General features: G+C 38.1%; 1 protein-coding gene across 2 annotated transcripts in view; it reads left to right on the top strand.

The window, feature by feature from the left end:
* DCC (DCC netrin 1 receptor) overlaps positions 1-25143 on the top strand; it is a 1280644-nt gene that overhangs the window by 1125486 nt on the left and 130015 nt on the right. For both annotated transcript variants that reach the window (XM_042239663.2, XM_042239664.2), the window contains exons 19-21: positions 3104-3211; positions 12723-12917; positions 21593-21625. In XM_042239663.2, the coding sequence (XP_042095597.1) occupies positions 3104-3211; positions 12723-12917; positions 21593-21625 (336 nt within the window). The remainder of the gene's footprint in view (positions 1-3103; positions 3212-12722; positions 12918-21592; positions 21626-25143) is intronic.

Raw genomic sequence — 25143 nt, forward strand, 5'->3', positions numbered from 1 at the left:
GTCTAGTCAAAGCTATGGTTTTTCCTGTTGTCGCGTACAAATGTGAGAGTTGGACCATAAAGCTGAGCACTGAAGAATTGAGGCTTTTGAACTGTGGTGTTGGAGAAGACTCTTGAGAGTCCATTGAGCAGCAAGGAGATCAAACCAGTCAATCCTAAAGGAAACCAGTCCTGAATATTCGTTAGAAGGACTGATGCTGAAGCTGAAGGTCTAATACTTTGGTCACATGTTTGGTATAATACTCTAATTTTTGGTTATCTATTACCTTCCTGGGCTTCCCCGTAGTTCAGCAATAAAGAATCTGCCTGCCAATGCAGGAGACATGAGTTTGATCCCTAGGTCAGGAAGACCCTCCTGGAGAAGGAAATGGCAACTGTCTCTAATATTCTTGCCTGGGAAATCCCATGGACAAAGGAGCCTGGTGGACTATAGACCATGCAGTTGCAAAACAGTTGGATACAACTGATCAAGTAAACCACAAATTACCTTTCTATCTGTGGCTCAGAAAATATCTTGAATGATCTCTTTATGTGACTAACCCTTCCCTAAGGTAGCCTTGCCTATTCAGTGTTTCACTATTACAAATCTTTTTTTTTCTTTTGCAAGAATGTTCTTTCTATTTCTTTCCATTAAAAGATATATATCAAACTTCCCCTGTGGCTCAGCTGTTAAAGACCACCTGCAATGCAGGAGACCCTGGTTTGAATCTTGGGTCAGGAAGATCCTCTGGAGAAGGGAAAGGCTACCCACTCCAGTATTTGGGCCTGGAGAATTCCATGAAGTGTATAGTCCATGGGGTCGGAAAGAGTCGGACACCTCTGAGCGACTTTCACTTCACTTTTACTCAAAGATCTTCTCTTCCTTGTGCTTCTTTCTTTTCCTCTTTCTTTTTCCAAAAAGAAAAAAAAAAAACTTTAAGTATAGTGAGTACTTTGTCAGGATATTACTGTTAGTACAGCTCTGGGTAATTTAGAATCTTAGTGGCTTTGAGTGGAGAAGGAAATGGCAACCCACTCCAGTATTCTTGCCTGGAGAATCCCATGGATGGAGGAGCCTGGGCTACAGTCCACAGGGTTGCAAAGAGTCAGACACAACTGAGCGACTTAACTAACTAACTAGTGGCTTTGAGAATCGGGGTATTGGAAATAAAATGGTACAGTAGATGGGAATGTTGGGTGTCCCTCTGTCTGGAATTCTTTTAGTAAAAGAGGCTGGAAATAGAGTGTCAGTAATGCTCAGATTCTATACTATACAGTCAATAGAAACACCGAAGAGAATTGCAAGTGTGGAGAGGCATTCAGACTTAGGACCAATTCGTAATACACAGCAGGTGAATGTAATATGCAAGCATTCCTGTGCAGAGATCAGGAAATTGCTCTGAACCCCAGTGTGGAAGTTAAGTACGTTCCTAAACTGCCTACGTCACATCCAGGGTAACTGAAAAAGACTATGGACAGTAGACTGGGGCACTGCAAGTTACCTGGAAGGAAAAGGAACTGTGTTTCAAAGCATAACCAGTGAGAAAGCAGGTCAAAGGGAGTCTGAAAGATGCTGGCTGAGGTTGGCCAGTTTGCTGTTGCCTTTGAAGTGTATTTAAACTTCTGATGAGCAACATACAGGGGAAGGAAAGTCTTTTTATCCTTCCAGGCTTTTGGCTGAGAGTCCCTGTAATAAGAGACAGATGAACAGGAGGAAAACAAACAGACGTCTGATAATAAATATAGATGAGTGTACTTGGAAGAGACCCAAGAAAAGAATAATCCCCTCAAATGGCCACCATCTTCAATACCATCTCCAGCTAAAGACAAAGATGCTGGGAGGTTAGGGAGCCAGTAACGGGAATTTTTCAGACAAATCGCAATAAACAAGGGTGTGGTCATGTACATTGAAATGTCTGTCTCCTCGTCATTCTCCTCCAAAAGGGAAATGAAATGTTAGTCGCTCAGTCATGTCCAGCTCTTTCTGACGCCATGGACTGTAGCCCCCGGGCTCTTCTGTCAATGGAGTTCTCCAGGCAAGAATACTAGAGTGGGTTGCCATGCTCTTCTCCAGGGGATCTTCCTGACCCAGTGATTGAACCTGGGTCTCTCACATTGCAGACAGATTCTTTATCGTCTGAGCACCGGGGAAGCCCATGGCACATAAAGGGGGATACCTTATAAAACATAAATTTCTCTTTTATGAGAAGGCAACTTCTACTTGGTTTTCAGAACTTTTCTTCTGTCTGCTTTTTAAAAAAATAATCAACTTAAGATAATTCTTATGCCAAAGAGACAAAATATTTGTGGCTGGCGATTTCTGCTCCCCTCAAACAACATTGGGAAGGATAGCTCTAAGCAAGACAGAGTTTCTTGACATCTTTTCTTCCTTCCAGTTTGATCCTTCTACCAAGGCAGGAGATGCAAGAGAGGCAGGGTCGATCCCTGGGAAAGGAAGATCTCCTGAAGAAGGGAATGGCAACCCACTCCAGTATTCTTGCCTGGGAAATCCCATGGACAAAGGAGTCCGGTGGGCTATAGTCCACGGGGTCGCCAAGAGTCAGACATGATTAAATGACTGAGCACACACATGCCAGTTGATACTAAGACCCTCATAGATTCCTTGTCTCCTCTATTTTCACATATTTCTTTTCCTTCTTGTTGGGAAATAACCAGATGTTACCTAAGCAAAATGTTGTGACCTGCATTTAAATTCATTTTTAAAGGAAAAAATAGCGTTAGATGAACTTTCACTTACAAATCCTGCAGTCGTAACAGAATGTTTGTTTCTCGGAGACATGTAGCCATTGATCTTGCTAACTTTTATAATGGTTCTTGAATTTTAGTGAATCGCTCACTTGAAAATGCCAATTATACTTTTCTCTATAGTCATACATATTCCGTTTTCCTCTCTGTAGTCTCACCTTTGAAAGGCAGTTAACTTCCTGGAAAAATATTAATTCCTATGTCTTTGCTTAATTCAGATACTTAAATCATCCATGGTAAAATAAGCATGATATATGGCATGATAGATCCTGCGTGTCAGCATCGTGATTAGAAGCCCCATAAATGTCTGTTTTCTTTCACATCCAATGACAAGACCATGTTTCTGTTTCACCTCACAGCCCCGACCTCTGCTCCAAAGGATTTGACAGTCATTACTCGAGAAGGGAAGCCTCGCACTGTCATCGTGAGCTGGCAGCCTCCTTTGGAAGCCAATGGGAAAATTACTGGTAGGCATCTCAGCTTTATTTCCTGTGCTGCTCCGCGTGGCCTGCCGTGGCTTACCTCCCGCACGCCGCTCAAATCTCTTATATATTAGGTTTCTGTCCCAGCATCTCAGTTGACTCCTGACCCTCTCTGATTGTCTCCTCTTACCGCTGCTGACCTTGGAATTCTTCTAACGGAGCCTACAAATACACACCCCAGCACATTTCCTTTGTGTTGCTTCCTGAAAGATGTGTATTCCAATTAGAGTAGACCTTCTCTGTTTCATTCTGTGTGGTGTTAGGATAACCTCTTAATGGAACTCCTTTGAGCCTAAATGACTAAAAAGAAGCCAGTTGTTGGGCAATTATAAAATACAAAAGACACTTAATGGCCATGTATTTTCCTAGGAAACATAGGAAGGAGACTTGTCTCAGGCTTTTTAGTTTCTCACTTAGCTCTTAGCTTCTTACTTAAATCATAAGGTTCAGAAAACATTTGGTATTGATGGATGGAAATTGAACTTAATGAATATTTCACAGTGACAGATTTTATTTTGCCAAATATTACGGATAACATCGATGCCTAATTAAAGCATCCATTAGAAGCCTGTAATGTTAATTTAGTATGAAAAATATAATGGAGTTCTATTAGAGATTTTGCATTTAAATGATCACTTTAGGCTTTTAATAGATGTCTCCATAGCATATAATTATTATGAAAAATATTGTATAACTAAAAATGTGCACATTATAGTCTAATTAACTTGAACCATTGGGTTAGGCACATGTAAGAGTCACTCCTGTTTCTGCATTTTTGCATACCAAGAGTGGATAGCACTAGTATACATTAACAAAGGAATTCAGCCATTCTCTGGTACAGAGATAAGCATGGGAATTACAGTTCAGACAGCACACGCACTTGATGTGAGTTACTTTTTGAATTTTACAAAATGAAAAGGTAATGTGAAAATTCCAAATGTGGTTTAAATTTAAGCTGAAGACTTTTTTTCTCCAAGAAATTGCTCTTCCTACAATAGCAAACAGAATTTTAATTTGAGCTGACAAATATGGAAAAAAAAGAGGGACATACAATCTCCCCAGAATCTGATATACTCAGTTGTCACTGTGCCAGACCTTCTAAAACTGAGGCTGGCTCATTCTAATTTTTTGTTTTTCTCCACTCAGTGTTATGACCTCTTTCCATTGGTTCTATTTCAGTACTTTTGGAGATTCTGATTTGTTTACCTGATGACTTCCATTATGTTACTAACAGTTGTTTATAAGCATATGGTAAATCAACAGATAATAAGTTTAAGAAGAAAACCATCCAGAGTAGGAATTTCTGAATAAAAATAAGTTCTAACAGAAAAAAATATACTTTGGGGTAAAGGATAAAACAAGTCATATATTACCCAGTTCTCCACTTTATTTAAATAAATCTCACCAAATGGTCTATGCGAAAAATAGAATGTGTTTTCAACTCTGAAAAAAAAAAAAGCTTAATTTTGCTTTTCAGTTGGAACAAAAAATGGAAGTCGGCCCCTAATTAAGAAATGTAAATTAATCTGAGTGATAAAATTTTGTATGCTAATGTCACAGTGCATGTATAAGAAACTGTGTTCACATATTTTATTTAGAATTGTATGTTCAGTAATTCTCATTACTAAAAATCTATTCTTTCACAATTGCATAGTTTAAGTATGAAAAGAACTAATTTTCCCCTTTAAAGAATGGTTTATATGTTAAAGTCAGTTTATAATTATCATTCTAAGTTATTTTGACTCAATTCAATAGGGAGCAAACACTAAGAACCCTTAATACAACTTTAAACAACACTTAAAACAACTTCCGTTCCATGCCTATTTTGATACTTTCATTCAAATCAATTCCAAAAAATAGTATGATAAAATATTTAAAGCACCAGCTCTTTAGACTGAGGGCCCAGATTTTCTGCACTCAATTTCTTGTGAAAGTCCAAAGGAAGATGTGAGTTCTCTTCCAGTGTGTCGGGGCACATGTTTACTTGTGTGGAGGAATATACTCCTGTCCTGCTTCCATATTTCTTTGTTTTCCTAAATCCCTCCATGCCCACAGTAGAACAGGATCATTAAGAACCCAGCCTTCTGATGGAGATGGCTGAGCAAGTTATTTCATCTCCCCGAGTCTCCCTTTAGGACTCCCTTATGGAATTGTTATAATAAAGGACTGAGAACAGTCCCTGATACCCTGTGAGCATTGAAATAATTTAGTGATTATTCTTCCCAGTTGGAATTCATTCTAGAGCAGGTGTTCATCAACGTGCTCTGCTCAGAACCCAGACCATCAACTTGTAAGTGTACGTGATGATGAACGTGTGTGTGTGGGTGTGCACACGCATGCACTCAGTTGCGTCTGACTCGGTGACCCCATGGACAGCAGCCTGACAGGTTCCTCGATCCGTGGGGTTTTTCAGCAAGGATAGTGGAGTGGGTTGTCATTTCCTCCTCCAGGGGATCTTCCCAACCCAGGGATCAAACCTATGTCTCCTGTGTCTCCTGCATTGCAGGCAGCTTCTTTACCACTGAGCCGTATAAATATGTGTATATGTGTGTACATAGATTTATATTTTAAAAAGGTGAAACAAAAAATGTTGACAAGGGAGATCCAGATTATTCCAGTGCCTCAGTTCCTTGATCATAAGCTGGCAGCTTGGGAATTTAGACTGATATTTTCAGAAGAAAATGGTTCCAAATGAATTAAACATTTAGTATAAGCTTGTCATTTTCCTCAGCACTTTTATATTATAAGTAGTCATATGTTCCCTATTCTTATGTTTTGAAATAAAGAGTCAAGGGCCTTCTGGGGTAAATAATTCTCCTAAAGTCAAATAACCAAGAAATAGCAGAGCTAGGATATAAAACTCAGGTTCCTACTCGTAACTATTACACTAAGCTTTGTTCTTCTTACTAGTACTGGCCCAAATCAGTGACAGTCAACTGATTTATGACTTAATTTGTCTGAGGCCGGATTGAGCATAGAACCTTTTTAAAACTCCCTGAGTGATTTTAATATATAATTAGAATTGTGAAACATTGATCTAAATAAATGCAGCATCCAACATTAAGATCAAACACCAATATAGATAGAAGAGAGCTTCAGAGGTTGTTTCCTTATCAATACCATCTAATGACTAAGGTTACACCGTCTTTTTCTGTGTATTTTGACACTCTAGTCCCATTCCTTTCCTTGAAATTCTCTTCTCACTTGACTTTTGTAAAACTGCCTAACCACTTTTCTTCCCAATTCCAGGCTGTAATTTCTCAGTCCCCTAGTCATCCTTTTTTTCCACCTGTTCCAGAAGTGCTATTTCCCAGAACGCAGATCTTTTCTTTCTTTTTGTTGTTACTTTCTCTGAAAAAAGTTATCCATGCTATAGCCAGGACTTCAGTGAACTTGCAGTTAATGTCTCTGAAATCTGTATCTCCATCCAAGGGGTTCTAAATATACACATCCCATCTCATACTGTACATTTGCACTTCTCTGTCTTACTGGAAACTGGTTATACTCCCCAAGCCCTCTTTCTGCTGTTCTTCTCTTTTCAGTCTAACACCCACCACAAACAGCCAAGTGGTGCACTATTATATTCTGGAATAGGTTGTTAGCTCATTGACATTGTGAACTGAGCTGGATGCTCACACTGGAATCACATGTGTCTATTATTCTTACTTACATCTTTTCAGAAGCTTCCACCATTCACCCAACTGCAGAAAGTGGCAAGTTAGTCTCATCTTGACTTCTTCCTGTCCATCCCCTTTCCATATTATCATGTGAGAAAATCTAAATGCTTATAGTACAAGGCTGAAAGCTCTAGGAGAACAGAGTTCAGATTTTGTTTAATTCTTTCTCCCCAGTAACAATATCTTTGACACTCAATAGGTAATTAATAAACATCTGTTGAGTGGAACGATCATCAAATTGATATTCAATATATTGTTTGATTTGACTCTGTAGTGCCAGCTTCCAAACAAGGTATTTATTAAGCCTTCTTAATATAAATAAATAAAAGCTTTAGCATTTACTAAATAGTTACTGTTTCCTGTGGTCATGTATGAATGTGAGAGTTGGACTGTGAAGAAGGCTGAGCGCCGAAGAATTGATGCTTTTGAACTGTAGTGTTGGAGAAAACTCTTGAGAGTCCCTTGGACTGCAAGGAGATCCAACCAGTCCATTCTGAAGGAGATCAGCCCTGGGATTTCTTTGGAAGGACTGATGCTAAAGCTGAAACTCCAGTACTTTGGCCACCTCATGCGAAGAGTTGACTGATTGGAAAAGACTCTGATGCTGGGAGGGATTGGGGGCAGGAGGAGACGGGGACGACCCAGGATGAGATGGCTGGATGGCATCACGGACTCGATGGATGTGAGTCTGAGTGAACTCTGGGAGTTGATGATGGACAGGGAGGCCTGGCGTGCTGCGATTCATGGGGTCGCAAAGAGTCGGACACGACTGAGCGACTGAACTGAACTGAAAGATAATTTAATGGAAATACCCGTATATTTTAAGTTTTTAAAGTGCATTATCTCACAGCAACTTGTTTTCTCATAAGTTAATTAAGGCATAACTTGGATAAAACAAGTTGCTCAAGGTTGTAACAAAGCTAGTCAATATTAGCAGTATTACTTGAGGTCAAGCCTCCCTGAATCCATAACCCATAATTTTTGACCACAAAAAAATAGAAAATTGGTCCTCATTTTTAATATATCTACCTCTTTGTACATATATTTATTAGAATCAGTTCTTTAAAGATGAGAAGCCCTCTTTGGGCTGAGCTCCTTGCTGGGAGGGGCCAATTCTATATGGTCTTCCCGGTTCTTATCAGCCTTCCTGATCCGTAGAAAGAGATCAGCCATGAGTGGAAGTATGGAAAAGGACAGAAGAGAGATGAGAGGTGGAGGTGAATACTTTCTGACACTTTGCTTCTGGAATGACAACTACCTATTCATATACGTGCATGTGAGCTAAGTCGCTTCAGTTGTGTCCAGCTCTTTGAGCCCTAGGCACTGTAGCCCACCAGGCTCCTCTGTCCGTGGGATTCTCTACACAAAAATACTGGAGTGGGTTGCCATGCCCTCCTCCAGGGGATCTTCCTGACCTAGGGATCGAATCCATATCTCTTATGTCCCCTGCATTGGCAGGCTTTTTTTTTTTTTTTTAAACCACTAGCACCATCTGGGAAGCCCAGCTATTTGTATAAGTAGAGTCAAAATGAAAGATGCATGATGCTATGTTTTATATGTATTTAGACAAATGGTATTTCCATGGGAGAATGCCCAGGTAAATTAATAAACCCAAATGGTTTTGCAACCTGTGGTAGAATATAATACTCTTTCGGTCAGTGTGGTGGATAAGAGATAAAAATGAAGTGGAAAAAATATAAAATTAGACAGAGAGGTATGAACATATGGATACAGAAAGGTAGCGACAAACCTATGAATGCATCCCAGCCTGTGTGGCTATGTGGAAATCTCCAAGGTGAGACTTCAGTAGCGGACTTAATAGCCTCGAAACATATTAAACTCATTCACCAAATGAAGTTCTGTGGTTTCTCTAAGGCTAGATTTTAGAGTTCCGAGTAATGTAGTCTGTTTATGTTCTCCATCTCAGTGTTCAAATTTATAACCAATGATGGTTCTTTTTATTTTAATAAGTTTAAGAAAATTGCTTAAATACAAATTGGGGTCAGAACCTGATGTAGCACTTTTAGCTTTACTTATGTGATGCCAGAACTGTCATTTTTTTAAACATTTTATTTATTATTATTATTATTTTGGCCACACCGTGTGGTATGTGGGATCTTAGTTCCCCAACCAGGGATCTAACCCACACCCCCTGCAGTGGGAGCGTGATGCCTTAACCACTGGACTGGGAAGTCCAGGGAAGTCTTGGAACTGTCATTTTAAAATGCTTCAGTGAATACTCTTCACATAGAAAAACAATGAAGGCAAGTATTATATTCTTAATGGAGAAAATCAGGAATAATTGTAGCCGACATGGGATGGGAGCACAGTCATCCAGACTTTCAAGTTTGTCGTGCTCTTACGAGAGCCCATGAAAACTTGAACAATTTCATTAAATGTCATAAATTTAAATTTTAAATACTTACAGGCTAAGGGGATTTATTCAATAAGTGAGTTTCCCTACCTATTATCCAGAGACTATTTTATTAGTTTTTTTGAGGAATATGAAGTAATATAAGACATGGCTCCTAAACTAAGGGAATGTTTTTATTCTTTTGAAGAGATAAGATATGCACATAATAAGAGCTAGAAAAGTATTATTAGTGCCAGGCCCTTCTTTTCAATAGATGTGGTTTCTTTGGGCGCAAAAATGGAGACGACTCTGGCTTGAAGAGTAGCAGGAGATTTTATTGATGTTGACCACAGGGGCTGAGTTCTCAGTGAATGGACACCTATGAATTAGAAACAACTCCTTTATCCAACGGTATTTTATAATCCATTTTGAATTGCAGTCTTCCAATTTTAGTACCATCCAGAGGGAGGAGTCATATAACCTTTATAAATTTTGCAGACTTTTTTTTTGTTAAGTCCTTTATCTTTCCCTGAGCTTTCCACATCTTAGACATTCATATTTGTAGCATCAACATCTCAACAAATATATTACAAAAATTACTGAATTAACACGATCAAATAAAGCAGTGATTCCTGACTATACTGGAAGACAGAAGTCACTGGGGTGCAGATTCCTGGGGTTACCAGAAATCTATTACACTTGTCACTGCAGTGTGATAACATCACCACAAATTTAGCAGCTTAAAAGCACACACATTTGCGATCTCACTATTTCTGTCAGTCAGGAATCCAATCTCAATTTAGCCGGGTAATCGGCTTTAAGGTCTCTTACAAAGTGGTAATCAAGGAGTTGGCTTCAGCTGATGTCTCGCTTGAGGCTTACCTGGGGAAACACTGGCATCTAAGCTTAAGTAGATGTTGGCAAGACTCAGTTGCTCACTGGCTATTGATCAGTTGCAGACTCCGTTCCTTGACACGTGGTCTTCTCCATCTGGCAACCTATTTCATCAAAGCCAACAAGGGAGTCTGCTAGCAAGACAGAAGTTACAACTCATGCAACATCATCATGGAAGCAACAGTCCATCACATTTGCTTTATTCTCTTGGTTAAAAGCAAGCCTTAGGTCCTGTCTAAACTCAGCGAGAAAGGACTGCACAAAGATGAAAATAACTACCAGGAGGCAGGCATAATTGGGGGTTATCAAAGACTTGTCTGCGGTCTCTCCAGTCAAAATGCCCTCAGCCCAGGAGAGGCTCAGTGGGACAAATTAAGAGAACAGCATTGACATAATGTGCTACCATGTGTAAATAGCTAGTGGGAACCTGATGTGTATGTAACACAGGGGGCTCAGCGTGGTGCTCTGTGATGACCTGGAGGAGTGGGAGGGAGGCTCGGGAGCGAAGGGATCTATATTTACATATAACTGATTTATATTGTTACACAGCAGAAACTAACACAACATTGTTACCCTTTCTTGAACTCTGTGGTTTGTAACTTATACCGAGTCCCCAAGTAATTCTTATGATGAGGCAGATTTGAGAAACAACAAAGTCAAAAAAAGTGGAAGCCAAATTAAAATAGATGCAAGGTTTCAGCATTGACAAGAATTTAAGAGAAATGGACTTCCAGAAGAGGTAGTTTGTGGCATTGCTTAATCCTGAAGAATCACAAGGAAGGAGTATCCAGTTCACCGTCTAGAACACATCCCCTAAACTGAGTAATTCTGTAAATTACTATAGGATTAAGTGAAAATGATGCAAAATCATATAAGTATTCTTCTATGTACTGGAATAGATTACAGAGTTCACAGAAAGGAGAGTTCACTATAGAGGAAGGGTTCATATGTTAGATGTAGCTGAAACTGGACCTTGATGGATGGGTAGAAATTGGATGAAGAAAGAAAGGAAAGGTGAAGTGGTGTGAAGAATAAGAGGGAAGTAGGAGTGAGCACAGCATGGAAATCAGTCTTCCTGGAGTAAGGGTTGTGCTGAGATGTAAGAAGTGTGCGTGCTTGTTTTGGCAGGGAAGTGAATCTGAGTTAGAGAACCTTCTGACATGACCTCTGAAAGAACTATGTATGAAGGTCCCCGGTCAAATTGGGGCAAGTGGGACTGAAAAGGAAGGACTAGGGGAATCAAAAGAGGATAGCTTTTTATTTTTATTTTTTTAGAGCTTTCTTCTTTAGCCTAGTATAACTGCTTTACATTGTCGTGTTAGTTTCAGATGTACAACAGAGTGGATCAGTTATATGCATATATATATCCTCTCCCTCTTGAGCCTCCCTCCAACCTCCCCCATCCCACCTCTCTAGGTCATCACAGACCACCAAGCTGACCTCCCTCTGCTATGGAGACAATTGGTTTTAAAAGTGTTACTTGCAAAGAAATGTATTCCATCCATAAGCTCAGACCTAGAGATAAAGTTGATGGCCTATCTAATGCAGATACCATTGCAGAATTTTAACAGAGATAGGGGCTGCACATTCATGTAGCAAAGGCACCTGCAATGAGTTGTTTTATAGTGTATATTGCACTATTATCTGATATATATTATAATATAAAGTGATGAATTAGTGCTTTAAAATAAAAGCTACCTTAAATATTAGCCAAATAAAATGTTACAGTATAAATAGTTTACAAGGATAACTAGATCTGTTTGGGTGCATATTAGATTACCACCATTGAGAACACTACTGTTATTCAAGTAAGATATCCCTTAACACAGAGGATGAATGATACTATCAAATGACGAATTCATTAATGTTTGAAATATTAACTAGATAACCTACAGTAATCCAAAAATACTTCTTCTTTCTGTTTGTTTATTTTTGCTTAGGTGGGATGGGCTAGGGGAAAGAGTATTGGATTTTTAGTATGGTGATAGAGGATTTATCCTAGCCCTTTATCAGTTAGCTTGAGTTCTTCTCAGCTTTATCATCTATGAAAAGAGAGCAACAGTATCCCTGCCAACCTCACAGAGTTATTACAGTAATCAAATATGATCATTTATTTTTATGGCACTTTAAAATATTGGGCATTTTATACTTTTCAATGTATTTTTATTATTTAAACACTAGCCAAAATAAACATTACTTATTTTCATTATTGGATACAGTGAAAATGACAGACTTGTTATCTATCTTTTAAGTTTTTCCTCGTTTGCATATTAGAGCAAACCAATAATCAGGATTTACAGACAGCAGAAACCTCACATTTTTAAATATGGCAGATAGCTTTATTTTAACAGCTTATTCCATTTTTTAGATCCTGTACACTGAAGTAATTCTTTTTCTAATCTTTGCAATAACCCCCAAAAAACTCATTACTTGCCAAACTGGATACTGCACTTTATAGCTTGTGGATATATAATAATCCTTGAAAATTGTATTTGGGAAACATGGATGTTTGGAAACAAGTAGTGCACGTAGTCAGTACACTAAACAAAGGTGTGTTCATTTATTTTTGCAGCTTACATCTTGTTTTACACCTTGGACAAGAACATTCCAATTGATGACTGGATTATGGAAACAATCAGTGGTGATCGGCTCACTCATCAAATCATGGATCTCAACCTGGACACTGTGTATTACTTTCGAATTCAAGCACGAAATGCCAAAGGAGTGGGGCCTCTCTCGGATCCCATCCTCTTCAGGACCCTGAAAGGTTGGAATCATTTCCTGTCATTCCCTTTTCTTTCTTTTTTTTTCCCCTATGGAGCAGTTATAAAATAGTTTTGAAGTCTGTTTAGGGAATTGCCTTAAACCATCTCTGTTGGCACCATGACTACAGTGGACATTCAAAAGAAGTTAAAATGCAAATTAAAACCAAAATGAGACATCACCTCAAGCCTGTTAGAATGAGTGTTATCCCAAAGACAAGAGACAACAAATGCTACCTTGGCTATGGAGAGGAGAGAACCCTAGTGCACTGATTGGGTGTGTAAATTGGTGCAGCCACTATGGAAAACAGTATGGAGGCTCCTCAAAAAATTACAAATAGAAATACCAGATGATCTAGCAATTCCACTTCTGGGAATATATTCAAAGAAGACAAAAACATTAACTCTCTAAGATACCTGCATCCTGATGTTCATAGAAGTATTATGTACAGCAAGACATGGAAACAACATAATGTCCATTGATGGATGTAATGGAATATATATATGTGATGAAATATACATATAATGGAATATTACTCAGCCACACAAAAAAACATGGAAATCCTACCATTTGTGACAGTATGGATGGACCTTGCAGGTGCTATGCTAAATGAAATAAATCAGAGAGAAAGACAAATGCTGTATGATCTCACTTATATATGAGACCTAAACAAACAGATAAACACCAAACTCGGAAAAAAAAGATCAGATTTGTGGTTATCAAACGTAGGAGGTGATGAAGGGAGAATTTGGAGGAAAGGAATTAAAAGGTACAAACTTTCAGTTATAAGAGACGTAGGTACTAGGGAGGTAATAAACACATGATAACTATAGTTAACACTGCTGTCTGATATACAGGAAAGTTGTTGAGAGTATATTCCAATAGTTATCATGAAGAAAAATTTTTCCTTTTTATTGTATTTATACAAGATAATGGTTATTAACTAAGGCTATTATGATAATCATTTCACAATATATGTAAATAAATCATCTTGCTACATATCTTATACAGTGATGTGGAGTTTCCCAGTTGGTGCTGGTGATAAAGAATCTGCCTGCCAGTGCAAGAGATGTGGGTTCAGTCCCTTGGTTGGGAAGATCCCCTGGAAGAAGGCATGGCAACCCACTCCAGTATCCTTGTCTGGAGAATCCTATGTACAGAGGAGTCTGGCGAGCTACAGTCCATAGCATTGCAAAGAGTTGGACACAACTGAAGTGACTTAGGACGCGTGTCAGTTATTTCTTAAATAATTGAAAAAAGATTAAACAAAGATTAAAATGGATTAAAGATGGAACAAATAAGATAAAAGATAATTAATTAAAAATTACCTTTTTAGGCTGAAAGCCAGCATGTCAAAGAAATATATGTTATGTTATTACATTTTCTGTATCAGCACAAAGCAGACATATTTAACTTGACTTTTTTTCCATTACACTCCTTTTGGAATTTTGTATTGGCTTCATATATATGGGCTCTATTCAAAATATAATGAAACACTTTAACCATTGTATTTAAGGGATAAAAATTAAAAAGCATTTTATTACATGAACTGCATGCATACTATCTACTACCAAGTTTAAGTATTTCCTTTCGGGAACTAGTGTTCTTATTAAAAGAAATTTTGATATGGCAAGACAGAAAATCTCAAACAAAATTAATTTTTTTAAGGACACAGATTAGCAACATGAAAAAAATATCTTACATCATGATTACTAGAAGAAAACTCTACATGCTTACAAGTATAGAAATCACTGCTCAATTTTAGGATAGTTGTATGTTTATACAGAAAAGTAAAAGGCCTAAGATAGTGACTACCTCATAATGATCTTCATATAACTTCTTTCTATTTTAGAGCACAACATTATTATTTTTTTTTTGGTGGATGAATGATTTCAAGAGCCTCTATTATTTAGCAATTGAAAATAATTCAGATGTTCCATAGATGATATTTAAAGATGTGTATTTAAAGTATGATATGTGTTATTGTTGCTAAATCATGTCCAGCTCTTTGCCACCCCATGAACTGCAGCCCACCAGGCTCCTCTGTCCATGGAATTTCCCAGGCAAGAATACTGGAGTGGGTTGCCATTTCCTTCTCCAGGGGATCTTTTAAACCCAGGAATTGAACTCATGTCTACTGCTTGGAAGACAGATTCCTTACCATCTGAGCCACCAGGGAAGCTTTTCAAGAAGGATACTTGGTTTTTAAATCCCTTACCACATTATGCCCATATATCTGTCTGAAACCTTAACAAAACATGATGGCAAGCAACTGACAAATTAGAAACAAATATCTGGGTTGACATTTTTACCCATTTACTTGAACAAACTCAAGAAGAGACTTAGAATAACTACACAGCCCATTTCTCAGTTCTCCTAGGAAAAATACTCTGATAAACAGTAGACTTTTGGATGCTGGTGATTGAGCTATTCAAAAGCTAGATTTGGTACCAACTAATCTGAAAGTTTGCCAAGAACATGCAAATAAGCATTTAGCCTAAGCCTACATGACTGCTCTTTAACGACAGAGTAGAAGTTGGAAGGAAGGCAAGAGGAAAATGAGCCAGTCTTCGCCTATCCAGGTTTTTAGGACTTCATGTCTAAATCAGATTTCACTCCAAATGAGCAACTGAAAGGAAACTGGTTATTCATTTTGTGGGAGCATGAAATGTAACTAGATAATATTTCACAAATGTTTCATCTTTATCTATAGACAAATGCCAAACTAATTTCATGCTTACAATGTATGCCAACTAGAGATCTCACAGAGGGTTTAAGGTAACTTAAGACATCCAAATGTATTAAGCAGCAGAGAGATGAGTTATCTAGGATTTATAGGCTCACACTGATCACCATCCTGTGGATTATTTAATGAACTTCATATCCCATTTGGTACTATTTACTCTAAGTGCCCTGAACTCATCCATGAGATGTTTAAGAGTAAGAACAAATTCAAGATAACGTTATATGTCACAATAGTCCATAAGGGTTATTTCTAATATCCTGATATGGATGTTTAAGATTATCTACCCCAAGTATATCATATTCAATTAATAGACAGTTAGATTTTTATGCTGTCTTGTGCTGTGCTTAGTCGCTCAGTCGTGTCCCATTCTTTGCAACCCCATGGACTATTGCCCCCCAGACTCCTCTGTCCATGGGGATTCACCAGGCAAGAATACTGCTGTGGGTTGCCATGTCCTCCTCCAGGGAATCTTCCCAACCCAGGGATCGAACCCAGGTCTCCCGCATTGCAGGCAGATTCTTTATCATCTGAGCCATGAGGGAAGCCCATGGTCTTACAGTAAACTAAGTTTCAGATGTCTTAAATGTGTTTTAAATGATTCAGACACTGATGTTGCCTATCTTTATCAACAATTGATATTGCATAGGCTCGAACCTTATATGTATGCCACATGACAGATAGTCTAAGGTAAACAAATTGCTCATCATAAGAGATTTGAAGCCACAGTGAATCACATCTACACTAAAAATAAAATGCTCTCTGATTTAAGATTTTCTGTTTCCAAAGCTGCTTCAAAATATAAGTCCTCTGTTCATCAGAATGTAATGTCTGACAGACAGAAAGGCTTCCTTGTTGTCCTGAAGCTGAGGGAACTCTCAGTGGTCTATGCAAGTTGCAAATTATGCATTAGTCAGTCGTTAGCAACATCATTTTCTCATGCCCAGTCTTTGTCAAGATAGAAGCATTTTCTACTAGAGAGTAAGGTTTTTCTTTTTTTTTTTTTTGTTTTTTTTGTTTTGGCCACCAGTCAGAGAAGTACAGGCAGTTCAATCTGTAATCATTGGTTAAATAAAAGAATGCTTATAACTTAAAAGGGATTAAATTATCATTGCCTTTTTAAATTTTTTGTACATGCATTGTGCAACATCGTACATATATGCAGTAGATCTGATTCTTTCTTTGGAATGTTAATTGGAAGAACGTTGAACTTCATTCTCTGACTCCAGAGGACTCTCCTGTCTCCAGATTCCATATTGTGATACCTGCACAGTAGAGAAACCTTGGAAGATATCTGAAATGTATGTTTATTTCTGCCCATCACATGAGTCATTCCTTCTAGTAAAGTAAGCTTCTCCATGTTGGACTGTCAGGTAATAAGGAGAAAGTACATTCCTGAAGGATTAAACCAAACAGGGCATCTGTGGAGACATGAAGTCGTCTCCCACAAGAGAAGCAGAGTCGTCAGCAGTGGAAGAGCACTAGCGTATGGTCTCTTTTCTGGGCATCCTTAATTGCCATTCTGAAATGTACATCTCTCCCATGCAAGGATATGGAACTGAAGCTGTGCTCCAGAATACAAAAAAGTTTTATTTATTTTTAAATAATTTTGTGACAAAGTACATGATATTCATGATAGGTGACAGGAGAAATTAAAAATTCAAGGCATAAAATTATAATGCTTTGGTATTTGTTTTTAATTTTTAAAAGTCATTATTTTCTTTAATAGAAAGTACTTATTAGGACATGTTTAGTCCCTGTTGGGAATTCTTTAGTATTATTCACCATACCAAATATTTATTTGTTATTTGTCAAAAATTTCTTGGACTAGAGGTAGTGCATTATGTAATTAAAGACAAAGGGAGAGATGAAGAATGGCAATAAGATGAGACAGGTTTTCTTCTCTTATTTTTAATATCATTCCAAAAAGTCCTCACCTAAATATGAGATGCTGATTCAAAGAGTTTCTCAAGTGTGCTCTGGTCTGACTACCAAACTTTTGCCTTCCTGGCTTGTTTGGTCATATAGACCCTAACATGCCCTTCCTCATTCTTATGGAACACTTCCGATGGCATTTCTTAGAGCAAAGTGTTCTTCCTTAAAAGCTACATTAGGATCCTTTCTCTGTATGAAAACAATAGATAATGCATTTGCCTCTCAAAAGCACCTCTCATCAACAGTTCCCTAATACCATAATAAAATATATTTTGAGACATCATTAGTGTTGATTGGGAAATGGGAGAGAAAAATTAAGATATACATTAAACTGTAATGATTATATTTGAAAAAACTGGATTAGATGACCTGGTGAGTTGAAAATTCTTAAATCTTGAGGAGATACAAGTTCAGTTCAGTTCAGTCGCTCAGTTGTGTCCGACTTTTTGTGACCCCATGAATCGCAGCATGCCAGGCCTCCCTGTCCATCACCAACTCCCGGAGCTTACTCACGTCCATCGAGTTGGTGATGCCATCTAGCCATCTCGTCCTCTGTCGTCCCCGTCTCCTCCTGCCCCCAGTCCCTCCTAGCATCAAAGTCTTTTCCAATGAGTCAACTCTTCGCATGAGGTGGCCAAAGTTCTGGAGTTTCAGCTTTAGCATCAGTCCTTCCAAAGAAATCCCAGGGCAGATCTCCTTCAGAATGGATTGGTTGGAGAAGATACAAAGACAGTTATAAAACTTAATTAAAGCTTGTTGAATCTTAATCCAAGAAGCATGCTTTTATATACCATTTTCCAAAAAGTGATTCATAATTCAATCTTCTAGTTAGTAAGATATCTTTCCTGGTTTATCTTTTTCATAGATCATGCCTCTGTATTATTTGAAAATGAAAGAAATTGCAAATGATCTCTGGTTTAGGAGTTTGTCCTTCTATAATACAACATATATAAACCCTGTATTTGAAAGTGGTTTTTACTAACAGCATTATTTAAGTATTTTGATTTTATATATTATTTTGGACAAGATTTATATTCTTTCAATTAAAAGACAAAGGAAGGACTGCCACCTACAAGATATTTGCTGTAAGTAATTTTCAAGCAGTGATGATGGGTTTGCTATGAGACCACTACATGTAATGAGAAAACTGAATAGATTATAGGTTCCTGCCCATTGGAATCTACTATATTTTTCTCTGTCTGACTTTGAGACATATACAAAAAGCAAACCAGCAAATTTGGTAGCGCAAGTGTTTGACTGCAATTAATTGAGTTAAATCCTGGAAGATGATGCTGTGAAAGTGTTGCACTCAATATGCCAGCAAATTTGGAAAACTCAGCAGTGGCCACAGGACTGGAAAAGGTCAGTTTTCATTCCAATCACAAAGAAAGGCAATGCCAAAGAATGCTCAAACTACTGCACAATTGCACTCTTCTCACACGCTAGTGAAGTAATGCTCAAAATTCTCCAAGCCAGGCTTCAGCAATACGTGAACCGTGAACTTCCTGATGTTCAAGCTGGTTTTAGAAAAGGCAGAGGAACCAGAGATCAAATTGCCAACATCCGCTGGATCATGGAAAAAGGCAGAGAGTTCCAGAAAAACATCTATTTCTGCTTTATTGACTATGGCAAAGCCTTTGACTGTGTGGATCACAATCAACTGTGGAAAATTCTGAAAGAGATGGACATACCAGACCACCTGACCTGCCTCTTGAGAAACCTATATGCAGGTCAGGAAGCAACAGTTAGAACTGGACGTGGAACAACAGACTGGTTTCAAATAGGAAAAGGAGTGCGTCAAGGCTGTATATTGTCACCCTGCTTATTTAACTTCTGTGCAGAGTACATCATGAGAAACGCTGGGCTGGAAGAAGCACAAGCTGAAATCAAGTTTGCCAGGAGAAGTATCAATCACCTCAGATATGCAGATGACACCACCCTTATGGCAGAAAGTGAAGAGGAACTAAAAAGCCTCTTGATGAAAGTGAAAGAGGAGAGTGAAAAAGTTGGCTTAAAGCTCAACATTCAGAAAACGAAGATCATGGCATCTGGTCCCATCACTTCATGGGAAATCAATGGGGAAACAGTGGAAACAGTGTCAGACTTTATTTTTGGGGGCTCCAAAATCACTGCAGATGGTGACTGCAGCCATGAAATTAAAAGACACTTACTCCTTGGAAGGAAAGTTATGACCAACCTAGACAGCATAATAAAAAGCAGAGACATTGCTTTGCCAACAAAGGTCCATCTAGTCAAGGCTATGGTTTTCCAGTGGTCATGTATGAATGTGAAAGTTGGACTGTGAAGAAAGCTGAGCACCGAAAAATTGATGCTTTTGAAGTGTGGTATTGGAGAAGACTCTTGAGAGTCCCTTGCACTGCAAGGAGATCCAACCAGTCCATTCTAAAGGAGATCAACCCTGGGTGTTCTTTGGAAGGACTGATGCTGAAGCTGAAACTCTAGTACTTTGGCCACCTCATGTGAAGAGTTGACTCATTGGAAAAGACTGATGCTGGGAGGGATTGGAGGCACAGGAGGAAAAGGGGACAACAGAGGATGAGATGGCTGGATGGCATCACCGACTTGATGGACATGAGTTTGGGTGAACTCCAGTAGCTGGTGATGGACAGGGAAGCCTGGTGTGCTACAATTCATGGGGTCACAAAAAGTCGGACACTACTGAGCGACTGAACTGACTGACTGACTGACTGAAGTGAGTTAAATCAACCCAGAAGACTCAAAGATCAAAGAAAATCAAGTACAAGTATAGTTGAAATAAGTCTAACTGATGGAAACTTACAGAGATCTGTGTTAGTCAAAATATCATTTCACAATTTCTAGGAAAGCACTGTTTCACAGAGATTTACCTCATGTATAGTTACCTTGGTTAACAGAAGCCACTTTTCAAAAATTCACAGATATCTTAAAATCTAACAAATTATTTTCAAGAATAGTATACATAATTCTGTATATGACCAACCTAGATAGCATAGTAAAAAAGCGGACAGATTATTTTGCCAACAAAGGTCCATCTTGTCAAAGCTGTGGTTTTTCCAGTGGTCATGTATGGATGTGAGAGTTGGACTGTGAAGAAAGCTGAGTGCCAAAGAATTGATGCTTTTAAACTATGGTGCTGGAGAAGACTCTTGAGAGTCCCTTGGACTGCAAGGAGATCCAACCAGTGCATCCTAAAGGAAATCAGTCCTGAATATTTCTTGGAAGGACTGATGCTGAAGCTGAAGCTCCAATACTTTGGCCACCTGATGTGAAGAACAGAATCATTTGAAAAGACCCTGATGCTGGGAAAGTTTGAAGGTGGGAGGAGAAGGGGATGACAGAGCATGAGATGGTTGGATGGCATCACTGACTCAATGGACATGAGTTTGAGTAAACTCCGGGAGTTGGTGATGGACAGGGAGGCCTGGCATGTTGTGGTCCCTGGGGTAGCAGTGTCGGGTATGACTGAGCAACTAAACTAACTGATTGACTGATACATAAATTTTTTTTAAATAGTCAACAATTCAAGACCTTGCCTCATAAGGTTTAAAATCAAGCCATTTAGATTAAACTTTATGATATTTTATTACTTTACCCTGTTCTTGTGAAAATTGGTTAGTTCTCTTGTTGAAAAATTAAAAATGAATACAAGAAAATAGCTTCCTTAACTTATTTAAAATATATGGATGATAATTACTTGGTAATAGTATGCATTTATTACTGTTAATTATATTATTAAACTTGTATGAAAATAATTTTGAGTTTGTGTTTAGAGGACTGTTACAAATAACATTTTTTTACAACACATTTACACAGCAAAATATTACTTTCAAATTCTTTAGTTTAATTGAAATAATCACAGTAACCGACTCCTTATCAATTTTATTTCAATAGGGCATTGGCCTTGATATGAGAACTCACTAATAAAACCGTTGACTGGAAATGTCACCTTTCTTGATGGAAACTGCCAAAATCTAATAATATTGTTTCTCTTTCCTCCACAGTGGAACACCCTGACAAAATGGCTAATGACCAAGGTATGGTGGTTTTCATCTGTCATTGTTCCCTCCTTGAGTCAATGCTGTCTTTTAGAAATGTCCGTCATTATTCCGTTTTCTTCTTTCTACCTGGGCCATACACCTGATGAAGCAGGCACTAGTGTGATAATTAATCTTGTTAATGAAGTTCTGCTTGGCTGAGGTTTCGGCTCTGATAGGGAGGATGTAAATTTTCTTGAGAGGAAATTGTTTTGTCTCCATTCTGAAGGACCAATTAAAATGTCAAGCTTCTTTGTATGAAATAAATTTTTAGTCTCTGTCTGCACTTTTGAATAATTCACATTAAGTGTAATTAAGCTCAGCATAATTTTCAAGCTGCTCTTGCACCCTTTCATGAGCTCTGGATTACAGTTCTGTAGCTCGACAGAGAAGACCCACAAATCATGCGTGCATTTCCTCTACTATGAGCTTCTTTTCATACAGAAAAACAAAGTTAGGTCAACTTTTTTTAGGGCACTACTTTTGTTCATTTTGAAGCCAGAAAATTTTCATTTTAAGAATAAGGTGCCAGTTTGACTTGCAGTATTTTGTCTTCCTTCCATTCATTTGCTAAAAGCTGATTTGTGTAGAGAAACAGAGATTGTTTTACACAAAGGAAAATGGAGATAAATCCATCAACTCTCAGGTAGATAGGAATTTATTACTGTGATTTGTAGACTGATATATTAAGATTCCACTTTTTTTTGCATGAAGGATAATTAGTAGAATGCCACAGGGGAAAAAAAAAGAATAGTTTATGCATCTGTCTTTTATAGGATGTTATAGTCTTCAAAAAGTGAGCGTTTAGAAATGCTCATAACTGGTGACCATTGGTGTTGTGAGTATCGGTTCAGAGCTCACAGCTTGTATAATTGTTTCCTGTGTGAGTCACTGTCAACCTCCCTACCATCATCATGTCTCATAAGGTATCGTGGTGTAGACTGTGGGAAAATATGCTTTTCACCAAAAATACTTTTCAACTGTTGACGAATACTAAGAATCTGAATGTTGTTTCACTAACAGTAGCAGATTGTCTACATGAGCAGTATTTTATTTAATGATCCTGTATTTAGGTTTATCTCTGGGTCCTTATATCATCCCTCTGCTTAAGAGAACATGGCCAACACTTCATACAGGCAGTAACTGAAATGATGCAATGCACAAAAATGTCCACCCAGGGTTAAAGTCTCCATTCAGCATTCCCTGATAGCTCAGTTGGTAAAGAATCCGCCTGCAATGGAGGAGACCCTGGTTTGATTCTTGGGTTGGGAAGATCCTGGAGAAGGGATAGGCTACCCACTCCAGTATTCTTGAGGTTCCCTGGTGGCTCAACTGGTAAAGAATCAGCCTGCAATGTGGGAGACGTGGGTTTAATCCCTGAGTTGGGAAGATACCCTGGAGAAGGGAAAGGTTACCCATTCCAGTATTCTGGCCTGAAGAATTCCATTGACTGTACAGTTCATGGGGTCGCAAAGAGTTGGACACAACTGAGCGACTTTCACTTCACTTAATCACCTATATGTTCCTGCCTGCTTACACTTAAAATATTTTTGTAAGATCAACATCTACTAAACAGTAATATTTGTAAAGCCACTAATGATAAGTAAGTGGCAGCTAGCATGTATTTTATTAGGTAAATTAAACATTAGTGATATCTAAATTCAAGCTGGAATAGTTAATTAGCAGAATTTATAATTTCAATAAAAAATAATTAAAACAACTTTGCATAGCTTTCTTAACTTAAACGAATTTGGAGCTTTCACAGGCAGGCAACTCCTAAGTTTTGAAATTATGTTTAGAAAAAGTATATATATAGAAAAAGGAAATATGAAAACATTTTTTAAATAACTGAACCAGATGAAAAGTTACATTATTAGCCATTTGAGTGACAGTATGCTCAAGCCTTTCAATGTAGTGGATTTCCAGTTGTTTCTGAATCCCTTTTAATTTTTTTTGCTGTTATTTGTTCCTTGTTTTGGTAATAATATTTTCAGCTACCAAGAAATGTATTTTGTACAATCTCTTTGGTCACACACTCTCCATGGATTTTACTCAGATCCTCACATTGACAGTGAAATCAGATCAATTACTGGAAACAAAAGGAATTTCCAAGAATTATTGCCAGTGGCTGTGTTCATACATTCGGGCAATTGTTCCTTTTCTTCATCTAACATTACTTCGATTCTGTCACATATTATACTACTTGGTCCCTTACTCAAGCACAAGTGGTATACGGTTGGTCAAGTTGATAGGTTCTAAATTTTACATCAAAGTCTAATTACTTGTAAAATTGAGAAGGAGTGACAGCATGTAATTTAGTGGTTATAAGCCAGATCTTTAAATTCTTACAAAGAAAGCATATAAAATTTGTTGGCCATCCAAAATTCTTTGAAAACAAAATCAGACTTAGTACTCGAAAAATAATCGAGTTTAAAGATTCCTCTAAGATTGATGGGAATAATAGGAAAAGGCTGCTTTGAAGATCCCCACTCTCAGCACACAGCAAATCAGCTGGATATGCATTATTGTGCTCTCTGTTAGACCAATTTGTCCCCTTCCCATGGTGAAATGATCCCACAGTTATGTTTACGACAAGCACTGCATTTCTGTTGAGAGAAAATTTGCTCAGAGAGAAAATTTAGCTCCCTGGGTCAGAATTAACCTTGCAAAGATGAATCCTAAATAGAAAAGCAGGAGGTCGAGTTTGACTCATATGAGAAAAAGTGAGAAAAGTTTTGATTGTTTTTAAAAAGTGTCACTGTAATCTCTTGTCACAATTACCTTTTCTTGGAATTTAATATCTGCCCTGAAGAATGTAAATGTGAAAACAAAAAGTCAGTTATGTTTAAGTCGCTTCTGATTGGGGGAAAATGTTTTCTTCAGAGTAATAGCAATGCTAGCGTGAAAATGATGGATGATTTACATAGAACTCCTTTTCCCCTTCATGTAAGTGTAAATTGATCAGATCTAGTGTTTTCACATCTCCTGTTCCACATCTTAATTATTTCTCTAGTCTCTTGTAGGCACAAGCAGCCAATAAGCTTTAAAGTAATCATGGGATTTTAGAGGTTAATTGCAGATTTACTGTTTTGGAGGGTCAGTTGGAGAAGGGAAAGTGAGTGGAAAAGATACAGACTATATTCCTTTTTTATTTTTCATATTTTGGTAAAAACCCTGTCAATTTGTCTGTGTCTAGGTGGGGGTGTATAATAGTAACATTAATCCTTGTGAAGCTTTCACCACCAATTGCTGTTCTAAGAGCTTAACATGTATTGACTCATTTAATCCACATAATAATGTGTGTGTGTACTAAGTCACCGCAGACATGTCTGACCCTTTGCCACCCTATGAACTGTAGCTCACCAGGCTCCTCTGTCCATTGGGTTCTCCAGGCAAAAATACTGGAGTGAGTTGCCATGTCCTCTTCCAAGGAATCTTCTTGACCCAAAGATCAAAGCCACATCTCTTTCATCTCTTGCCCTGGCAGGCAGGTTCTTTACCACTAGCACCACCTGGGA

The sequence above is a fragment of the Ovis aries genome, chromosome 23, assembly GCF_016772045.2.
Source record: "Ovis aries strain OAR_USU_Benz2616 breed Rambouillet chromosome 23, ARS-UI_Ramb_v3.0, whole genome shotgun sequence".
NCBI classification, from domain to species: Eukaryota; Metazoa; Chordata; class Mammalia; order Artiodactyla; family Bovidae; genus Ovis; species Ovis aries.